Source organism: Haliotis rufescens, unplaced genomic scaffold (assembly GCF_023055435.1).
Source record: "Haliotis rufescens isolate VD_foot unplaced genomic scaffold, xgHalRufe1.0.p SCAF_72, whole genome shotgun sequence".
Classification (NCBI taxonomy): Eukaryota; Metazoa; Mollusca; class Gastropoda; order Lepetellida; family Haliotidae; genus Haliotis; species Haliotis rufescens.
The window spans coordinates 1,458,656-1,482,960 of NW_025964364.1; the positions used below are offsets into that span (position 1 = coordinate 1,458,656).

Genomic DNA, 24,305 nt, shown 5'->3' on the forward strand with positions numbered 1-24,305 from the left:
TTCTCCAAAGGTGCAAACGTCCAAGACCTGCATAATGTCGGTCTTGTCCCCACATTTAACCGAAACTTGCCACTACAACTGATCTAATAATCCATTATTTATCATATAATGGGCAGGTTTCTCGGCAGGATAAAGCCAACGGATAAAAACGATATCCGTTGGGGTCATATGCGGATAGAGATGCAAATATCAAAGGTCAAGTAGGACTACTTTCACTGTTTATAAACAAGCATGGCGTCGCCCTCGTCATTCGGCGATCGAGTCAGAATTAACCATCGTGAGTCTGGATAAACTACAGGGATAATTGCTATCATTATCAAACGAACAGTCTAATTTACTGAAAATCAGTGTCTAACTGTGACGTAGCTAAGGCATTTTATAAGTTTTGGCAACTTTCGAGATATAAATTTCGAAACAATTTTGCGAGGGCACGAGGCCTAGCCAAGCGGGATCAGTAGCCATATCTGTGCTTGTAGACCTCTGTGGCTTGAAACCTTCTCCACAAATCAAAATGGTTGGATTCGGCCGAAATATGTTTGAACTGTTACCTTGTTTCGTTTTGTCGCTGTGTGTACATCTGACTACACTTCTTAACGTTATGAAAGGACAGACCGACTGTCAACAACGTCTGACCGTGGCCGTGACGTCTCATAGACTAGAGTTAGAGTAGCTTCCCTTTGACAAAGGGCAGTTACTCTTGCGGACAGACCGATGGATTGTTTTGCCTATAAGTTGCTTCGCCACTGTATAAGAAACACATTTCAGTTGGAACTATATTGGCTACTGTCACTCTCCGACTGACACATCACTTACCCTGTGACGTAATAAATATTAATGCGCGCATTCCAGGAAAACTCGCAATGTTTCAGTAATGTTTGTGAGAGAGGGAAAGCGATTTTAAAGCACAGAATTAAAGAATGACATTATATGATCAAGAGGTTATCACGTTTGTGTGTTTGGGGATGGTAAATATCCTGTATTAGGAATAAACACTATGTATTTAGCTCGCCAAGGCTCGCTAAATACAATGTTTATTCCTAATGCAGGATATTTACCATCCCCAAACACACTCGCGTGATAACCTCTATGTATGTGGTTGTCATAAGTATGCGGAAACAAACGTTCGCTCGTCCTGCCGATATCCCAGGTTCGGTTGGTCACATGGCTTCAGTGTGCCCCCGTCGTGGTACGGGTACTGCTCGAATACTGCTAGAAGTGGCGTAAAATAATATGCACTCATTCACTGTAATCACATGTGTTTTGTATTTTGGTATTTTCAACCAAACTAACTGTTCATTTGGGGCATATTTCTGAATTTCATTATAAAAATCTGCACACGCGTGCTTCCTGGCGTCTCACTGGGGAATACTGCAGTTGAATTCCTTCACAGCATCTGCTCTGTATTCCGCCACATACAGTTTACAGTCACAGAACATCAAGCCGCATGGATTCTGTAGTCCATCCTGTGACGTCAGTAGGTCTCTGACAAACTCCCCCGTTGGTGTCAGTAGTACCACCCTGTGTGCCCGGGTGTCCGCCACCAGGATGTGTCCTGTGCTGGTATTTGTGATGCCTCGTGGTCCTCGCAGTCTCCTCTCTCCTGTAGGGGTGTAGGTGAACACAACATCGCCCTCTGGTGTGATACAGTAGACAGAGTGTGAACAAGCATCTGACACCAGGATGTTGCCCCTGTCTGTAGCACAGAGGTAGCAGGGGTTACATATCAGGTTCTTCCCAGTGTTGAATCTACTGACTGACCTCATCACTATCCCCGATATATCCAGGATGTCAACACAGGGAGGACACCTACAACCTGCTGCTAATGTTGAAGGACTCAAGGCTGTTAGGCATCTGTACTTCTTCTTTGTTGTGACACGTGACTGTAGTACAAGGTCAGGGGTCACCCGTACTATTACAATCTCATTGTGTGACCAGACTGATACAGCCACCTGGTTGTCCCTCAGCCTCGTCACAGAGCTTTTGTTACTTGCAAGATCCAGTTTACTGTGTCGTGATTTGTTATTCTTTGTGTAGAAGGATTTCAGACATTTATTGTTGCAGTCACTGACCACCAGTGTCTCCTCACCATCCACAACCAGGACTGTGACGTCATATGGATACGGTTGCTTCCTGTCGCCATCGACCTTGATGCCGACTGTCTTGTGTGACTTTATTGTGTCTTTGTTGTGGCTGATCTCATCAATCTGTGATTTGTGTTGTTGAAGTGATCTGCCCGTGTCGTCAAAGCTCTGTGTAATCAATCCCTTATTGTGTGCAAGAGCATTTCTCATCTCAGACATCATAGACTGAATAGTGACCACAGAGTCGCATTTCCTGTGGTATGTGACAGAACACTTGTTGCATATTGCTATATTACAGTCTTTGCAGCAGAATTCCGTGACTTCGTTGTGTTCCGTGCACCTCTGTCGTCTAGTGACCTTCACTGATCCACCAAGGTCAGCAATTACGTGGTTTGACGTACCAGGAAGAGATGCATGCATCTTCACACATCTCTCACAGAGTGGCACATCACAGTCTTGACAGTAGGAGTTGGCCGGATGACTTTCTCCAAGATCCTGGCAGGGGTGGCAGCGGTTTTCTGTATCTGAACAAGTCATGGATAAACCTGTCACATCAAACGTGCAATGTTTAACACAATAATGAGATAATGTTTGTAGGAAGATGTGAATGTACACAGGGTGAATCAGTGTAAATTCTGCCCATTGTGTGGTTCAAGGTATACAGGGTCCGGAAAGTACCTTGGATAATCTATATGTATAGATTTCAAAACTGAAATGACAAAGATTTATTCTAGATAATCCTGATAAATATAGGTGACCCTACAGTTTCGTCTTGATTACTTTTATCAACAATAAACAGTTTTCCATCACCATTTTGATGACGCATGAACGTACATAGACTGAACCTGGTTTGGTATTACCTCGGTCATTCAGGAAAGCAAACCTGCTGCATGGCAGCGTCACAGTCTATCTCCTATAAGATATTCTACTTGGGGTTCTTGGTTTCAGTGGAAACTGAATCGGTAATTCAAAATAGACGTTTAACATCGCTTTCAGGTTTATTGCACTTATATAGCGACGTGCGTGCGGGCCAATTTTATAGTACCAGCTCCCTGAGATAGTGGAGTTTAAAATGGATACCCCACGTACGCACAGTTTACTGACTTTAAAACTACCAGTCCCTCTTTTATCCTTTTAATGTCGAGCGCCTGGCAGAGTGACAACTTATACCATCTTTTGGTGAGATGCGGCCAGGGATCTTACGCCCCTGGGTAAATATTGTCATCTTTCGGCTTCTTCTAGATCACATTTACTTACCATGATCAGTATTTCCCCCACAGGCTAGAGTGTCCAGAAGTCCCTGTATGAGGAAACTGGGCTTGATCTGTTTCACCCACTCCTCCACTGGTCTGTCAGGCCTGGGAACTTGGGTCATCTGACGACAGTAGGGACAAAGGATGGACTTGGCCCTGATGGCGTCTTGTCTGGTCTTCAGGAATTTCCATAGGCAGACCTTACAGAAGGTGTGTCCACAGGTCAGAGTACAGGGGTCTTTGTATCCATCCGTACATATGGAACAGGTCAAGAAGTTCTCATTCAGACTCTCCAGCTTTCTGGCGGCTGCCATCTGAAACAAAGGAATAACTGTTTAATATCATTCATGTATTTTAGGTACTGGTGATTGAATGTTAATACATTTTTATTGTGTGATGTGCACATTTGGAAATATTGAAAATCTGATAGTTATGACAATATAAGTTATCATTGACACAAGTCACCAATCATAATACATGTAAAATGCATCTGAATATTTAACACTGAACAAGTGACTTGAACATGTTGAAAGCAAGGCGGGTTCCTCTGTACTGTCCGTCCTGCGTCAATGAGTTGGTGTGTTGTGCTTGACGCTCCTTTGTACAGTCTTTCAGTTTACTGTTTGATTGGCGTTCTAGATATGTGAGTATGGTTTTACGCCGCTTTTAGCAATATTCCAGCAATATCACGGTGTGGGACACCAGTAATGTACCCATGTTTGGAATGGAATCTGGGCCTTCGGCGTGACAAGCAAACACTTTAACCACTGGGCTACCCGACCGCCTGCAGCAGTTGGTGAGTAAAGAAGCAAACATACAACTTTATTTATAACAACTTCTGCATTTAGCGACGTTTGGATGCAGATCCTTACACTGTTATCAAGATGGAGTGTACAGTATTCCAGTTACATCTGAGTGTGTCAGCTTAATGTGGGAGAAAAGCCCGAAGTGACGCATGTCCAAGACGTTCACCACTTTGGCGAAACCCACGAGAGCTCTTATCACTGTCACTGCTAATTTCAACAACAACTATAGATCCACTGATTTCGCTGCTATTATTTCCAACCTTTCTATATCAGTTTCTAAAACGTATCAGCTCTACCCTTTTCATTTCACTTTTTAATTAGTGATTTTGTATTCTTTCCTCAGACAAAAACAAATATCAACATGATCGAATTGAGCTAATTCACAGATTAATATTCGATTTCAAAATTGGTTGAAATTGAAGAGAAAATTTTGATGGACTCCATTAATATTAACTGACGTCGGAAAGAAACTTTACCAACTGAAAATATAAATTTCAGACAAAGTACAATTTTGTTTTCGATAAAGTCCATCTAAAACACATAACCTATATACAACAATAGTGAATGCAGAAATGCAGAAATCATCTGTTCCATGTTTCCGAGATAACACGCAAAAAAGTGAAAAACACGTGCACCACGGACAACTGCAAATGTAAGTGCGGGTAAGGGTATAAAACGATTGAAACGACAAGTCAGACATCCACAGTGATAAAAAAAAACACAAAAGAAATGCCACGACTCCCAGTCGAACAACGTGAACGAGCCTTGGGTATGGTACAGATAGGAGCCACCCACGGCCATATTGCACGAACCTTCGGTTGCTCCCGTGTTGCCGTTACCAACTTGATGCAACGTTACAGACAAACAGGGCGGACCGCTGATAGGCCAAGAACAGGCAGACCAAGGGTGACCACGCCCTATGATGACCGGTACTTGCGTTCCTTGCACCGCCGAAATTTCTTCCTGACAGTGACGTCAGCGGCGACAAATGCCTTAGGTCACAGGGACAGTCGACAGACAGTGGCCAGGAGACTCAGGGCTCATGGAATCAGGGCTTTTAGACCATACAGAGGACAGCTATGGAGAGCGCAACATCGTCGTCTGTGATTGAGATGGGCCCGGACTGAACGACGTTGGCAACGACGTGACTGGCAGTGCGTTGTCTTCACTGACGAAAGTTGATTCTGTATGTTTAGGGCTGATGGAAGACAAACGTATTTACAGCCGAAGGGGTGAACGAACGGCGGCGTGTTGCGTGCAGGACACCGCTGGTCATCGTTGACGGAAACTTGACAGCTTACCGTTACATGGATAACATTCTTCGGCCAGTTGTCCTACCACTGCTCCATCAGCAGCCACGTGGTGTCATTTATCAGCATGACAACGCTAGAGCCCATACAGCCAGAATTGTCACTAACTTCCTCGCAGCCAGCATTGTCAACGTCCTGTCGTGGCCTGCACGCTCACCCGACATGTCCCCCATAGAACACCTCTGGGACTTGATGGATCGTCGTGTTCGACAACGACCACACTCTCCAGCCAACCGGCAAGAACTGATCTTGGCCCTCCAAGAAGAATGGCGTCAAATCCCACGTGATCTCATTAGACGACTGATTTTTTCTGTGCCTCGAAGAGTTTTGGCGTGTATTGAGACATTTGGTGGTCACACACGCTACTATTGACTTGTTATTGAACGTGAACGATTGTTTATGTACTCTTTATGCCTATTATCCATGATTCTGAAAGCTCGAGTTTTGTACCACATCAAACTTTGGGGGGCTCTGACTTTAAACTTTACTTCATGCATGTATGTCTTGTTGTTTTTGAGCAAGAGTGATTTCAAACTCTGGTAAAGTTTCTTTTCGACGCCAGTTTCACATAACTCCACACGCATTATATGAATATTGTTTTATATTGTTGAATATTCCAGAAATATGACGGTGGGGAAAACCAGAAATGGGCTTCACACATTGTACCCATATCAGGAATCGAAACCAGGTCTTCGGCGTGACGAGCGAACGCTTTAACCACTAGGCTACCCGGCCGCCCCAGGTTTCAGTGTAATCAATATATGAGAGCTTGTATAGGCGAGTCTGTAAACGGCGCTTAAAGATCTGGAAAGTTGGGAAAACCTTTTGTCCAAGTGGGAGACTGTTCCACTCACTTGCAGTGGAAAGATAACAGCACGGAGGCTAGTTTTGGTCCGATGGATACTGTCAGTTTTAAGTGAAGCAGACATTTTAAAAGCACCCCAACTACATCCCATGTTGCTTCAGTGTAAATGTCTTTCAAATACAGAGAAAGTTTGACAGGAACTAATTTGAAGCAAGTGCAATATATGATGCTGGCTTCTTAAAACTATAAATATACATCACAAAATATTTTCTTCTGACTGTAGAAACATTGGTCAGTGGGTTTGTATGATTGTATCACCTTACAGAATTCACTCAAACAGTTCTCCACCATGTTGGTCTCATGACATCAGTCTAGCGGCATATTAGTCAAATATTGTTTAAACAGCTTGAATTGTTGACAGAATCAATAGTTAAAGCTATTTATTTCAACATCCCCACAGACTTACACGTGTGCTAAATACTCTTCAAAGCATCACAACGGACAAGGCTCTAAAAGTACATGCTCTACTTTCTGTTTAAGTCAAGGGAGATAACCTGAAAGAAAACCTCTTTCAAAACTATTGTTGCCACACTGGAGTGGTTCAAGTCCATAAATGTAAGTCCGGTTTTACATGTAAACTTATATTTTCAATATAAACATTCCATGTTTGCTATTTTTACTTTTTGCGTCAATAAAAATTGAAAATAAAATTACATTAAATAATGGTCAAATCAATATTTATTTTGTTTGAAACAAAATAGACCTAAAAAGTTTGCAGAAAACACACAACTCCATATAATTGTGACATAATTGCGTCCCTCGTCTTTCGCTGTGTCCTACTTTCTTAACCATCCTTCAACGACCCAACCACCTTATAATAAATGACCAGTCCATTCATCATTCCGGTTCCATCAGGGTGACCAGAGCATCGTCCACGGAATAAACAAACAAGTGGTGATCGTAAACAACTGAGTCACTGTCAATGTTTGATTATCCATCCGGGTACTAACCAAGTATTGCTGTGGGTGTCGGGCAACAAACATCTTTTCATGAAAATTGTGTGATTGGCGGTTGTTTCTTGTGGGGCAAGACATGCGTACCCGATTCGCGAACACCTGTTGTCAGCACTGATTTTCACTTCTATTAATTTTACATTTTGCGCCGAATGGAAACTGTTTCGTTAGGTAATCGAGGCGGGTGACGTGCAAGGTATTCTTACAATCTAAACCGAAAGTAACTTCATTTCGACCTGGGTCAGAGTAGAATCCCAGCACTCGATATGACTAAACTGACCAGTTTCACACACTGGGAGATTATTTCTGAAAAACAATGGACCTCTCCAGTTTGAGGAACGATTGTATGTTCCAGCAGAATGCTACATATCTCTCCCACCTGTATTTCTTTGTAGTGTAACATTCCAACTTACTTTGTGTCCCGACACCCGTCTCTCCACCCGCCACAGTGTGATGTAGTGACGCAATGCGGGCTGGGACAGGTTTGGTGATAACCACGGGAACAGGTCAAAACAGCCATAAGTCAAACCGGAAAATTCAAAACGGCCAAATCAAATGTAATTCTTATCATGCATATACAAATAATACCTATATTAATAGTAATATAACATAAAACTGAGAAATGCGCTGGTATACTCTGACCCGAACAAAAACACATTTTATAACCTGTGCTGATATGTATTACACTCACTCACTCATTGAAATAAACCACTCACTCTCACATTACTCTCACTCACTCACTCCACTCTCACTCACTCACTCAATCACTCATTGAAATAATGTATGCATAACTTTACGCACCAGTGCGTCGTCTTCATTCGCCAACAGTGCATTTTGCCTTCAGTGTTATCAAAACAACCTTATGCACCAGTGATTTATGTTATTTTGATTTAACCCCTTCAGTTACATTGCGGACTCCCCCGGCAGCCGGTGAAAATAGAGTCCAATACAATACCCAAAACATAAAGGAAAGTACCATAATACCCAGAGGGTTGCGAGAGACATAATGTCGTTAACAGCATAAAATATACAAAGTAATGTTATTGTAAATATCGGAACATAAATATCGTGGTATAACATTTATACTAAGTTTATCCTATAATGATTAGATCCACATCAAGTGCTTTTATGAGTTATCATGGTGTAATATTTATACATCATTTCACATAATTATAGGTTAGCAAGTTATACTTATCATCAGGTAAAATGCATATTTAAAATATCAGTAGTTTTAGTTATAGCTTTTTAGATAGATGCTAACCTAAGGTAATGGGAGCGCATCTTCTAGACATACTATTCAATAAGACAAGAGTTACGTCTACATAGTTTAATAGATTTGAAGCTTTTAGATAAATACTAGCATAAGGTATAAAGATCCCATCTCCCAGACAAAAGATATGTCTACATAGTCTTATAGATTACCTTGAACTATTTTATTTCAGTAAATCTGTCATCACCTATATTAGAATAACATTCAGCAATTACTTCAATTTAGACTCATTAAGGATTAGGCCCCATACAAGCTCGTCTATAGTGCATCAAGGATTAGCCCCCATACAAGCTCGTCTATAGTGACACCATACTCTCTTTCAAAAGCACCCAGTAAATATGTCAACAAGATAAGTGCCAGTCTAACAGGATTAACAGGATTAAGTATTTCCCTCTGTCTAGCCATTCATATAGCATAGGGCAAAACACATCGTGGATCAACCAATCATATTCCTTTTTATTGTTCTGATTTTTGTTAAATGCATACTGTAACAAAATGTTAGGCAAGAAGGGGTTTGTCGCTCTAACCAAGCAGAACTCTCTCCCACACCCTAGAGGGTTGTACCGATTCTCTGTGACACCCCCAGCTATATTTTAAGATATTGTTCATTGTAAACTGTTCTTGTAAATAAAATTGTGATTAGTCTCCTGTGACTCCGGCTCTTTGCTGACTAATTCCCCCAAGAAAACCAGTAGCCTAGTGGTTAAAGCGTTCGCTCGTCACGCCGAAGACCCGGGTTCGATTCCCGACATGGGTACATTGTATGAAGCACATTTCTGGTGTCCCCCGCCGTGATATTGCTGGAATATTGCTAAAAGCGGCGTAAAACCCTGCTCACTCACTCTCTCACTCTTACTCTTGGCCGCCTGTGCACGCCTTACCTGTGACCTCCCATGAGGTGTAAGCCTGAGGGAGAGGGGTAGGAAATGTGTGCTCCTGCCCAGTGCTGAGCTTGCGACACACTCTGTATGCATGTGGAATAGAGTATATTGCACTTGCTATATTGTATCCTGCATGTGACACTTATTTGCGGGGGAAGTTACAACTTTCAAGATTCAAGATGCATTTATTTCTTATACAACAGACCGCCGTCATATCACTGGAATATTCCTGAGAACGGCGTTAAACAGCACACACAACTTGTTTTCAAAATGGAGCGCTGCAGTCATTTAAAATAGAACCATATACATATGAAGTACCAACTCTCTCACACTGTTTCGAAAATTCAGCACAAAATATATACTAACCAGCTGTGAGGTGAGGTATCAGACTTTAACAAGCTTCCGATTAAAGATGATACAGGGCCCCTCACTGATTAGGTTCTTTGTTTACTTAAGAGCACAGCTTGCCATGTTATATGAGATTTTTTTGTATATGAGATCATCTTCACAACTCAAATGTTTTCACAACATCAAATATCATACATACACATGTATTATCATAGCACTGTACATTTATATTCATCATCTTCATGTTTTATAACATCTGCACTACATCACTAATAGCAAAACTACAGTAATTTGATGAAATGTCCAACTGCATCCAGAAAATGGATCACTGATTTTCTGCCAGTAGCAAGCTGCTGCTTCAGTCTCTCGATCCTTGCATCTCGGACTCTGTCAAAACGAGCACGAGGTCTAATGGCACCGCCCAGTCCAATCTGCCTTCTTGACCGTCTATCTGCTGTCTCGATCTTCTGGAGTTCTTTGACAAACTGGAAGATGATGGGATGGGCTCTCGGCATTCTCTTCTTCAGGCCGTTGTGGAAACCTTCAAGATGGTTGTTGGAGCGTGGACCGGCGTTCTCGTGTTGATTCCACACGGCTCGAGGGAAGTCCACCCATGTGCTGGTGACGTAGTAGTTGAACCTGGTGATCTGCTGCCCATATGGTCCCTGCTCCACCATTTCAATCAAGGCATCTTGGACTTCAGCTAGGTGTAGAAGCGGCAACGCTGCAGCTCTTCTGGTGTGGGTCTGCACTGCTGGGTTGTCGGTGTAGTATCGGGCCAGGCCTCTGTCCACAACTTGTATCCACAGAGCCTGGGCGTAGTGGAGAAAAAATCCTTGGTTGGAATTTGCTGGAAAGACATTGTCTTGATGATGTCTTGAGAGAGGTCTACACCAGTCCTTGCGCCACCAACATCCTTCAGCAAGGTGAACAGTCGGACATAGGTCTGCTTGGTCTTGTTTGGGAGTAGGGAAAGGGACCAGACTTGTTATTGTGTGGTATGAGCTGTGACGAAGACTGTCCAAAAAATTAGTCCAACTCAAGTCTAAAATGATTGGGAAAGTCTAGATTGCCTCAGCACTAGCATGAAATAAAGAATTGTTATGTACTTCTTTTTGATTTTAGACCAATAGAGGACTAACCACTGTGTTCTACACAAATCTACACACGAGTGATTAATCTGTCACGATTAGAACAAGGCCTTGAGTTCTAATTGTGGCAGATTTATCACGAGTGTGTAGAGTTTTCGGTAACAACCGAACACAGTGGTTAATCCTTTTTATCCCATAACAATACGCCATAAAAGGTCGAGCTCATAGTTGAAGATTTCCCGTGTTCAGTAACCACTCGGGATTCCCCCCAGCCTCGTTTTCGAATATGCTCAGTGAGACAACTGCACCATAAACAGGTAAAGAGGATCTAGCGAAGACAACACACACGAGTTTTCCCGTGACAGGCAAGCCACTTGTTCGCATTCATGTTATGTTTTTTGTTAACTATTAAAAGCTGATGGGAGTAACGTTTTGAGAATAAGTAATGTGATTTGATATTTGTTAATGGTTTTGGATTACTCGGCCCATAACTTTATTTACATTCGTCTCGCCGTGACTATCATTCTCAATGCGCAACACTAAATAGGCCCAAATTTTTAGTGTATGTAAATAAGTTATTCGTTTATTTGTCCGCTAGAAACAAATGTTACAAACCCAATTAAGAGGAAATTAAATATTGTCTTAAATATTGTGAAATATTGTTAACGAAAAACAAGGGCCCAAGGAACTGTCAGCAGGATTGATCAGGCAAGATTCTATAAATACCAACTCAGGCAACTGATCAGCTGATTACTGCTTGGTAAATCTTCTCAAATCCATCAATGTATTGAATATTTTTTAAAGCATTTTCCTCTTTAAAATTAATTTTACAGTGAATAATTCAATATGTTAAATGATGATTATTTCATATCATCTTGTGGTGAGCACATGCGTTATTTTTCTTTTGAACATAATATTTAACATCATAACACCAAAAATGTTACCAAATGAGTTTATCTAATTTCCCCATATTTGTGAATGACAAGAAACAATGTGAATTTGACAAGCACAATACTTTATTGTGTGTGAAACATAAATACCTAGGATATGTGTAAACAATAAATTATTATTTCAATAGTTATACAAACATTTGCAGTTTAATACCCTTGTAATGTTACATTGTTATTTTACTGCAACAGTTATCTCCAAACCAAATCCTTTTCTTGTTTTATCAGATTAGAAATTAAGACTTACTGATAATAGATAATTTAAAATTAGCATTTTCATCTTTTCATCTTCATGAAAACAAGACTATTCATTTTAGTAACCTGTCCATATATGATTTTTTTTGTATAAAGTATTAAAACTGAAATAAGACACATTGCTAATGTTAAGAAATGAGGTTTATGGTAAAATGTTATATGACAATCTCTTGTTGGTCATTTCTTCATCACCCATAAATTTGAGATTTTCTTTACTAACCATGTTCTGAAAATTTACACATTACACATTATAATAATTTAAGGTCTCTGATTAAAACAGCAACACAGCTTTCCACTCTCAGGCAGCCAATTAGATTATGTGAACAAAACAAACCACTGTTAACCTTGTAATGGGAGACTAATACATAAAAAATACATTTCTTATTTGTCATATGTCCAGTGTATCATCCCAAGAAATGCAAAATAATTTTCATTAAAATTAAGTTAGCTATGCATATTTGGGCTCTTTATCTGCTATGATAATAATTATAACAATTGCATTATTAAAGAAGTGTTTTTTCCGTAAACATGGAAAATAAAAAATATTTGGTTAAAACAATATACTTAAGACAAACATAATTCTACATGTCTTTAATACTCTGTATTGTCTGTTAATTCTGAAAATTATTAAATGTGATATTGAGTTTCTAAAATAATAATATGAAATTAATAAAATACAAAATATATTTTAAGTGCATAAATGTAAATCATTGTTGAAAAAAACAACCTAATAAGGTTGATTGGTGCCCACCATCTTTATCATTTTGTCTGCTCCCTATAAGAAATCAAAATAGTTAAGAAAAAATATAAATACATATATTACTTTCTTGAGTTTGCATAGATTAGGTATGACTTAATACATTCAAGTTTAAACGTGGTAATGTTGTTTTTTCATAATGAGTTTCTTAATTGTCTTGAGATAGTATGTTTAAATAATTGAAGTTTTCATGTTTAAAAAACAACAAATACCAAAATACATTAATTATATTGATATGGATAAACTCCACCTGTTGAAAGGGGGAACAACTGCTGTGGTTGCAAAACATCTTAGTCATGAGATGTACGGTCCGTCCGGCAAAGATTGAGCGTTTCCTGCATAAAAATTGAGAATTGCTTTAGATCCAAATTATTTGAGTGTTTATCTTCTTAAAATATGAAATTTAAGTCTCGATTATTTTAATATAACTATGAAATATGTTTTTAATCGATCGGCTCTAGATCAACACTTCAACGGGACATTTCTTATGTGGTTGATAGTTATTTTTTTAAACAGTACCCAAAACAATATGGTTTGTTTCACTATTTCATCGGTATTTTTACATGAATTAATTAACTGTTTCATGAGCTTTGTTATTAGCCTTGAACACGCCCAGTAACGAATGTACCGGAGTGGCTCACCTAGTCCCGTAATATCGATGCGGTATCTTGCTTCGGTTACAGTCTTCTCATTCTGCAACTGAATCTGGTACATTGGGAAGCCGAAATTCTGTGAACAATCTCCACATGTCACACCCCTTCTCCCACAAATTGTCTCTCGGTCACCAACGTTCGGAGATGGAAACATCGTCACTACGGTAATGTGTTGCCAGCTGGGGATTTCCTATACTATAGATCCCCAATCCGAAAATAGTGCCGTCAATTATATTTAGCCAGCCAATCAAAACGCGATGACACAATCTCCACTCTCAGCTCTCTCTCTCCACTAAAAAAAAACCACTGCGAATAAACAACTGCTGGCGATTGAAGATCAAGCCCTGTTATGGGAGAAATCAGGATCATTAATATCACATCTTACCACTGATCCAGTTAAACTCATCACACATTCAAATATTAGTATTTGATATTACGAAGTGCATGACACTATACATGTTACACATACAATAATATTATTGAAGCGCATATCTGATAAATGGGACTTATCGACTAATATTCCCTTCCTAAACACTGCCAGTTACCGGCATTCTAATCTTTCCTTTTTACTATTTATAGTTTAAAATTTGGGACATATTGCATTTCAAATAATGGCAAATTAATGTCTAATGCAGTGAAAACATTCATTAGAATTTCTAGAATAAAAGCGTAACATCGGATAGTGATATAAACAGGTATGATCCATACTGTGATAAGCAAATCTTACTTCCAGTTTCTTATTATGAATTGAATAAACCTAAATAAGAAAAGATAGTACAGACAAATAATTTTAATATGTGTGTGTGCGCGCGAGCGTACGTGCGTGCATGCGTGCGTGCGTGCGTGTGTGTGTGAGTAGGTTACCATATATCCAGACAACTCACTATCGTAACCTTTTGTGAAAAATCAAGTATTTACTCCTAGGCAAAAAATCTGGTAATATGATACCTCCTGCCATATCCCCAGCACTGCATAGCTGGACCATGTTGAACACCTGTGCCTGTCAGCCTCCATTAGACCACGTGGTTTAAATTTATGCTGATGGTCAGCACAGAGTAAGCGGCTCAATGATTTGGGTTTGCTCTTTTTAAACGAATTGAGAAGAAAGAATGGTAGTTATAGGATATATTCACAACGTAAATGACACATATGGAAATTTAAAATGTCTGTTAACAGCACAATCATAATATTCATTAAAACAGGAACTAATTCTGGAAACTATTAAATAATATTAACATTTATTTATCCTGATCCCGAGAAGCAAACAAAACACTTCAGGAATATTTACAACACTAAAACAAAGAGATAAGCATATGTGTGACACACTTAAAAAATAACAACAAATGAAATTAGCATTTTTATAAATCAATTCAAGTCCAAGCCAAGATAACATAAAGAATTAACTTTTAAAATCAACATATTGTACATTGATACACCAGTTGGTTAAACTGTTTAATGTCTTAAATAGTAGTCACTTCCAACAGAGTTTAGTCATGCACCATGGCTGTAGAATATATTTATGTTATGAAGAAACAAAAACAAAAAAAACAATCTAGATATGCATACAAAGGCAAGTCCAGCCAGCTCCATATAGCTCTATTCCAGTGAATTCTTACATGAGAAGGGTGATAAGATTGACCCCAAAACTACCGGCGTTTTGCACTAAGCAGCTGCTTGGGTAAACTATTTTGCACCTTCATAAATGAAAGAATAATGGAACACATGGAACACATGGAAAAAAGACAAAGACCACTGTAAGTCTGGATTTAGAAGGGGATAACGAACATCAAATAATGTATTTCTTCTTTAAATATTATTATATTCTACAAAAAGTAAAACGAAAAGAACACACAGTTGCTTTGTAGACTTTGAACAGGCCTTTGATTCAGTTGACAGACCACTACTCCTAACAAAGATATTATCAAATAAAATCTGAGGAAATGTATTAAAACTAGTATCATAACTATATCTCTCATGAAGTGAAAACTGACAAGGGCATTTCACAATCCTCTAACTTCAACATTGGGGTAAGACAAGGATGCATTTTGTCTCCCACATCATTTAATATATTCCTCAATGATCTTCAACTCTGTATCAAATCTGAAAGGTATAATATAACAATTAATTGTTTAAACATTTATCTTTTGTTGTTTCCCGATGACTCATTACTATTTGCCGATTCCAAAATAACTACACGTGTTAGTTGATGGTCTAAGTGTATTTTGAGCAACAAATAACCGAAAGATCAATGGTGGCAAAACAAATGTTGGTGATAGAAAAACACTAGTTACGGGTGGATATAATTATTTGGAATTACGTTTGAAGCAAATGTTAAACTTAAAATAGTGCTAAACCTCTTCTGAAAAAGGCCCTAAGGCCAACCACAAGCTTCATAACCAAGGTATTACTACAGCTCTTACTTGCTAGTTATTCAAAACAATATTCGACCCTGTAACCGTATATAATAATGAAATTTCGGGTATAGAATCCATCCTCCTGAAATCTCGGATTTATTCATTTATTCATTCTCGAGAAACCGCAGCTCAGATTTTGTAAATCCATGACTGAAGGATTTGCAAAGCATGTGTACCGCCAACTGGGCGTCGACAGATATTTTGACAATCTTTTCATGATTTGATGCACTTCGCCTTGTAAGCTCCGTACATCAATACACGAACAATAACAGCAGTTGTAGTGAATAGGTAACACTGCACATAGACTGACATGCATGGCTGGCTCCTTCTTGCGTCGGTATGTCGCTGACGGTTCTCAAGGTTCCTTTTCAATGTGTCGTAGTGCGTCCCGCATCTCCAATACAATAAACATCTTCTGCCTTTATGCCGTGAAAACACCATCGGGGCGTGGAAAGAAATCTCGAATGTGATGTATATAACTTCAGCAAATTATATATCTAAATAAAAATATAGATGTAAACAGAAAAGAAAGGATCCAAGTGTCGCGCGTACAAACGTACGCAAAGATATTCGGCCATATTGAAATCCTCAAGTGGTTTCCTATAAAATTCGCGTTTCCCGGAGTGTTTGAGATTTTTATTGACAGACCCAAGACTTATGACAGAGATTTTCTTAAGAAAATACAGTAAAAGTGTTTGACTTTAACGGACCAGTTTTCTTTAAATACGATGACTGAGACACTATAAAGTGGTATATAGGTAGATATTATACTAGGTTATAGATGTGAATATAATTAGATAAAATACTAGTCTTTAGATAAAAAGAATGTTTAGTAACTGTAGAAGTGCTAGGACAGTTATAACGCGTGTCGTGTCAGCCCTATGACATTCGTGAACATCCACTTCCAAAAAAAATATCCTGTGTTGGTTTAACATGAATAAGTAAAGGTTAATGAGGGATGCCCAATACGTTAATTAATGAAAGAATAGTAGTCAAAACACTGTCGTATCCTGGCCAGGACATCACACCCCTACCCGCTAAGGTCGGTGAGAAACTTTCTCATCAAAGAAAACACACAGTCAAGACACTGACTTTTCTACGAGGACTCACGGTATGTAGTCATAATTATCAGTTTATTACATTGTTGAAGATGCATTTTGATTCAAACTCAATTAAATGACCAAAACTATACATGTGTGGACATTTGAGATCTGCCTATATATGGACGTTTCGTTTTATTATTCTGCAATCCATTTTTAGTATTACCCGCTGGCTCGGCCCGGCCCGGCCCGACTTTTATGCAATCCCCGAAAACAGATATTAAAATGATCGAACTGAGCTCATTAACAGATAAATAGTCGATTTCAAAATTTGTTGAAATTGAAGTGAAAAGTGGAAAGATAACAGCATGGAGGCCAGTTTGGGTTTGATAGATACTGTCAGTTTTAAGTGACTGGTTCAATATTAGGCATAAATGTGAGGCAGACATTTTTAAAGCACCCCACACTACATCCCATGTTGCTTCAGTGTAAATGTCTTTCAAATACAGAGAAAGTTTGACAGGAACTAATTTGAAAATGTGAAGTGCAATATATGATATTGGCTTCATAAAACTATAAATATACATCAGAAAATATTTTCCTCTGGCTGTAGTAACACTGGTCTCTAGGTTTGTATGATCGTATCGTGTTACAGAATTCACTCAAACAGTTCTTCAGCATGTTGGTCTCATGACATCAGTCTAGCGTAATATTACGTCAAATATTATGACGAACAGCATGAATTGTTGACAGAATCGATAGTAAAAGCTATTTATTTCAACATCAACACCGAATTACATATATGCTAAATACTCTTCAAACTTTCACAACGGACAATGCTCTAAAAGTACATGCTGCTCTACTTTCTGTTATTAAGTCAAGGGAGATAACCTGAAAGAAAACCTCTTTCAAAACTGTTGTTGCCACACTGGAGTGGTTCAAGTCCATACATGTACCGGTTTTACAAGTAAATCTTATATTTTCAATAACATTCCATATTTGCTATTTTCCCTTTTTTTCGTCAATAAAAACTGAAAATAAAATTACATTAAATAATGGTCAAATTAATATCTATTTTGTTGGAAACAAAATAAAACTGAACATTTTGCATAAACCCCATATCTCTATATAATTGTGATATAATTGCGTCCCACGTCTTTCGCTGTGTCCTACTTTCATAACCATCACTCAACGACCCACCCACCTTATAATAAATGACCAGTCCATTCATCATTCCGGTTCGATGAGGGTGGCCAGAGCATCGTCCACGGAATAAACAAACAAGTGGTGATCGTAAACAACTGAGTCACTGTCAATGTTTGATTATCCATCCGGGTACTAACCAAGTATTGCTGTAGGTGTCGGGCAACAAACATCTTTTTATGCAAATTGTGTGATTGGCGGTTGTTTCTTGTGGGGCAAGACATGCTGACCCGATTCGCGAACACCTGGTGTCATCACTGATTTTCAGTGATTCGTTCACAGGATTTTCACTTCCATTTACATTTTACGCCCAATGGAATCTGTTTAGTCGGGTAATCGAGACGAGTGACGTGTAAGGTATTTTTGCAATCTGAACCGAAAGTAACTCTATTCGACCTGTGTTAGAGTAGATTCCCAGCACTCGATGTGACAAAACTGACCAGTTTCACACAGTGGGAGATATTTCTGAAAAAACAATGGACCTCTACAGGCTTAGGAACTAATGTATGTTACAGCAGTATGCTACATATCTCCGTCTCACTGTAGTGTAACACTTACCTTGTGTCCCGACACCCGTCTCTCAACCCGCCACAGTGTGACGTAGCGACGCAATGCGGGCTGCGACAGGTTTGCTGATACGCTCGGGAACAGGTCAAAACAGCCATAAGTCAAACCGGAAAATTCAAAACCGCCAAGTCAAATGAAATTCTTATTATGCATATACAATAATACCTATATTTATAGTAATATTACATAAAACTGAGAAATGCGCTGGTATACTCTGACCCGAACAAAAACACATTTTATAACCTGTGCTGATATGTATTACACTCACTCACTCATTGAAATAATCAACTCACTCTCACATTACTCTCATTCACTCACTCATTGAAATAATCAACTCACTCTCACATTACTCTCATTCACTCACTCATTGAAATAATCCACTCACTCTCACACTACTCTCATTCCCTCACTCATTGAAATAATCCACTCACTCTCTCACACTACTCTCACTCCAGTCTCACTCACTCACTCTACTCATTTATTCTTCCAACTGCCTCTGGCAGCCGTGGAGTAGCTATGTTATATGCACTCACTGTAAACTGTATAACACACTTAAGACCCCGCCGCATGTAGTTCCTACAAAACGACGGCTGTTTTAAATGACATGTTATTTTGTTAACAGAATTAGGTACACACTTTGATTTGGAGACAAAAAGTAACCGGCGCTACGATCGAACCCAGGAATTCCAGCCTAGTTTGGCAAGGGTGGAAACTGGACTTTTATAGCCAGTTAACTCTCTTGCCTCGGGAAGTAGCATTTAGCAAACTCATGACTTGAGCTTCAAAATGCTATGTACTTTACATACAGAAAGTCCTATGTAGAGTAGAGTAGAGTTCTCTCCCTTTGGTACAGTTTCCTATGTACTTTAAAAAATAAAACCCTCAATCTATTTTAACAAAAGAATTTGTGTGCACTATGTCCAGTGATAGTGAAAATATTAAAGTGTCCGGAAGCTGGAAACAAAATATCACTGTCAGTTAGAGAGTAAATATAACTTAAAGCCACATCAGCAGTATTGCAGCTATTCGCGGTTGCACTGTCAGTTAAAGACAAAATCATAGGCAATGATTTTCTCCATGAGGCAATATCATACACAAATGTTATATTTGGGATAACACTTTCTGAGTAAAGCACAGGTTCTCGTACTTTCTTGGGTTGAGTCAACACAAGTCTTCATAGTTGTGATAAATTTGGCCGATCCCCGTGTTTGGCTTTGTCCTACTTTCATGACCCACTCTCAACGACCCACCCACCCTATAATAAATGACCATTCGCATCATCATTCCGGTTCTATCAGGGTGGCCAGAGCATTGTCCGCGGGATAAGGAAACAAGTGATGATCGTAAACAAGCGAGTCACTGTCAATGTTTGATCAACCATCCGGATTCTACACAAGTATTGCTGTGGGTGCCGGGCAACAAACATTTTTTCATGCAAATTGTCTGACGCCATACGAGGTCTGCTTGTTTCAGCAACGTGGAAGGTCACTCTGACCCAGGAAAGCATCGTCCTCTGTGCCTTATAGATTTGTGTGATGATACCCATGACCCTATTCAATACCATCAGTAAGATAACCTATAATGACTATAAGCCTTATCTCCGATTGGTCACTCGACCAGCCACTCACCCACCCAGCCACCCATTTTTTTCCATAATTGTCATGACTGAATGTCATTAAGAATACAAGCATCGGGTTTATAGGATTGATATATACATTGTAAAAAGATCAAAGTATAAGTTTCCCTCCCTGGTGCATATATCCTTTTACAATCGAAAACAATCACAGCAATTGATTTTCCAAGCACAAGGGCAGGGCATTATTTGTCGGCCTGCAAAGTGATTGAGTGAGTGAGTGAGTGAGTTGGGCTAAACGCCGCTTCTAACAGTATTCCAGTCATATCACGGCACAGAAACAAACAAACTCACCAATTGAGCATTAAAATGCTAACATCACTGAAAACTTATTGATATCTGTTATCCTATCAGCTCTGACAAGTTGCTGAAGTGTGTAGGCATTAGTAAATGTAGATACGATAAGATACGATATATTTGATTTTTGTGTCACATATTGAACATTATAACATTATTACATGTTATTTCAACAATAAAATGTACAATATCCATCCTGGTAAAGTTTACGAGACACTTCTTGAAACATGATTAAAACATATAGATTATATTAAAACCCACCTAACCTTGAAATATAGCTCCATAGTAGAATACAAACATTTTCTACAGTCATTCAATACATACTAAATGTTTATAGAGTATTTAGGTGGATGTCTCAAGCACCAGTAAAAATATTATCAGCGAGAGTTACTGATAGACACGCCAGTAAACAGTCTTCCTGGATATTGTAAGTGAACGTGTAGCTATTTGAGTAAGTGCAATACTCAGGTTTAAATTCCTTTGCCTTCCAGAATGTATCTGATACCCTGTGGCGTCGAGATTTGATGTACGTAGTTGCGTCCCTTGGACGTGACAGGAACCTACAGTCGTGGGTTTGAATCCCAGATTCGCCCTGATTAATTTTCTAGGTTTGTCAGCACCGTTCCCATGCTCGTGGGTTCCCCAAAGATGAAAACGTCAAGACTCTTGACTCGACATTTAACCGAAAATTGCCACTTCAACTGATCTAATAATTCATTATGTGCTTGTCATCTGTATGCGGAAACAAATGTTCGCTCGTCCTGCCGATGTCTCAGTTTCGGTTGGTCACATGGCTACAATGTGCCCACGTCGGTGTAAGGGTATTGCTCGATTACTGCTAAAAGCGGCGTATTATCCTATTCACTCATTCACTGTAATCTATGTTCAAATGTGGTTGGGGTTTGAGTTTTTTTCCACAAAACAAACTGTTCATTTTTGGCATATTTCTGAATTTTCATCATTAAAATCAGCGCACGACGTGATCAGAGTATGTTTTGCTTCCTGGCGTCTGTCTCACTAGGGAATACTGCAGTTGAATACCTCCACAGCATCTGCTCTGTGTTCCAAGACATACAGTTTAGAGTCACAGAACATCAAGCTGTGTGGGTGCAGTAGTCCGTCCTGTGACGTCAGCAGGTCCCTGACAAACACCCCTGCTGGTGTCAGTAGTATCACCTTATGTGCCCCTTTGTCCGCCACCAGGATGTGTCCTGTGCTGGTAGTTGTGATACCTCGTGGTCCTCCCAGTCTCCTCTCTCCTGTAGGGATGTAGGTGAACACAACATCTGTTGAGCCAGCATCTGACACCAGGATGTTGCCCCTGTCTGTAGCACAAAGGAAGCTGGGGTAACGCATCAGGTTCTTCCCAGTGTTGACTGTCCTCATCACTCTCCACGATACATCCAGGATGTCAACACAGGGAGGATCCCAACAACCTGCTGCTAATGTTGAAGGACTCAAAGCTGTTAGACACTTGTACTCCTTCTTTGTTGTGACACGTGACTGTAGTACAAGGTCAGGGGTCACCCGTACTATTACAATCTCACCGTGTGACCAGAATGATACAGCCACCTGGTTGTCCCTCAGCCTCGTCACAGAGCTTGGGTTACTTGCAAGATCCAGTTTACTGTGTCGTGATTTGTTATTCTTTGTGCAGAAGGATTTCAGACATGAATTGTTGTAGTCAGTGACCACCAGTGTCTCTTCACCGTCGACAACCAGGACTGTGACGTCAAATGGATCCGGCTTCATTCTGTCGCCATCGACCTTGCTGCCGACTGTCTTGTGTAACACTGCTCTGCACATGACGTCAAATGTGCCACTCTATTGACCAAGTTGTACATCCTTGTGTAATTTCCCCTCATCTATTTCACTCACAAATATAAGTTGTGAATCACGAACGCTGCCCGTGAAAGTGACATCCCTGTCTGTTGCGTCTTTGATTGCCCCTGACTGACACATTTGGTACATGTCAAACATGTCAGACTCACTCCTAGACTTCAACACCTGGTTGAGGTTCTCTATGTATTGTTGATACATCTGCATGTCTATTTCACCTGACTTTATCCGCCCCCTCACTTGTCCAGACTGCTTCTCTGTCATCTCATTCAGCTCCTCAAAAAGCTGTTTCTCCTGCTGTTTAATCACGTTCATGGCTTTCCGTGAGGCTTGTCGGATCTGTGACTTTATTTTGTCTTTGTTGTCTCTGATAGCATCAATCAGTTATTTGTGTTGTTGAAGAGATCTGCCAGTGTCGTCAAAGCTCTGTGTGATCAATCCCTTATTGTGTGTAAGAACATTTGACATCTCAGACATCATGGACTGAATAGTGACCACAGAGTCGCATCTCCTGTGGTATATGACACAACACTTGGGGCATATTGCTCTATTACAGTCTCTGCAGCAGAAATCCATGACTTCGTTGTGTTCCGTGCACCTCTGTCGTCTAGTGACCTTCACTGTTTCACCAAGGTCAGCAATCACGTGGTTTGACATAGAAGGAAGAGACGCATGCATCTTCACACATCTCTCACAGAGCGGCACATCAGTCTTGACAGAAGGAGTTGGCCGGATAACTTTCTCACAGGTTCTGGTAGGGATGGCAACGGTTTTCTGTATCTGAACAAGTCATGGATAAACCTGTCACATCAAACGTGCAATGTTTAACACAATAATGAGATAACGTTTAATGGAACATATAAATGTACATAGGGTGAATCAAGTGTAAATGCTAATTCTGACCATTGTTCGGTTCAACGTTTTCAGTGTCCAGAAAGTTTCCTCTACCCTGGGATAATCTACATGTATAGATTTCGAAACTGAAATGACCAAGGTTTATTCTAGATAATCCTGATAGATATAGGTGACCCTTCAGTTTCGTCTTGATTACTTTTATCTACAATAAACAGTTAACCATCACCATTTTGATGTTGCATGAACGTCCATAGACTGAACCTGGTTTGGTATTACCTCGGTCATTCAGGAAAGCAAACCTGCTGGATGATAGCGTCACAGTCTCTCTCCTTTAAGATTCTCTATTTTGGGTTCTTGGATTCAGTGGAAAGTGAATCAGCGATGTTGTAATTCAAAACAAAGGTTGAACATCGCTCTCAAGATTATTGCACTTATGTAGTGGTTGCAGGCTTGTGTGTGTCGTTCCTTTACTAGTCCATATCAAAGCTGGTTTTTATAGAACCAGCTCACTGAGATGGTGGAGTTTAACATGGATACCCCACGCACGCACAGTTTACTGACTACGAGCCCACCAGTCCCACTTGTATACCTTTAATCTCGAGCACCTGGCAGAGCAATAATGCGGCAAGGGATCTCCCGCTTCAGGGAGAATATCCGTTTCTTCTAGATCACATTAACTTACCATGAGCAGTATTTCCCCCACAGGCTAGAGTGTCCAGAAGTCCCTGTATGAGGAAACTGGGTTTGATCTGTTTCACCCACTCCTCCACTGGTCTGTCAGGCTGGGGAACGTGGGTCATCTGACGACAGTAGGGTCACGGGATAGACTTGGCTCTGATGGCGTCTTGTCTGGTTTTCAGGATTTTCCACAGGCAGCCCTTACAGAGGGTTTGGCCACAGGTCAGAGAACAGGGGTCTTTGTATACCTCCGTACATATGGAACAGGTCAGGAAGTTCTCATTCAGACTCTCCAGCTTTCTGGCGGCT

The 24,305-nt window shown here is 40.0% G+C and overlaps 1 protein-coding gene across 3 annotated transcripts; it reads right to left on the reverse strand.

Annotated features, from left to right (window-relative positions):
• Positions 1–1,342: 1,342 nt before the first annotated feature.
• On the reverse strand, positions 1,343–24,305 carry LOC124127995. 3 transcript variants are annotated; one of them, XM_048388467.1, is made up of 3 exons: positions 7,127–7,347; positions 3,339–3,648; positions 1,343–2,626 (listed from the first exon to the last, which is right to left on the reverse strand). In XM_048388467.1, exons 1-3 carry the CDS (start codon positions 7,154–7,156, stop codon positions 1,356–1,358), a joined length of 1,611 nt encoding a protein of 536 aa, XP_048244424.1. In that variant the 5' UTR covers positions 7,157–7,347; the 3' UTR covers positions 1,343–1,355. The 3 variants fall into 3 exon arrangements, with proteins under 3 accessions (XP_048244424.1, XP_046346177.2, XP_048244425.1); XM_046490221.2 differs by having other exon boundaries at positions 1,343–2,605; positions 7,127–7,345; XM_048388468.1 differs by lacking the exons at positions 3,339–3,648; positions 7,127–7,347 and adding an exon at positions 24,001–24,305 and having other exon boundaries at positions 1,343–2,605.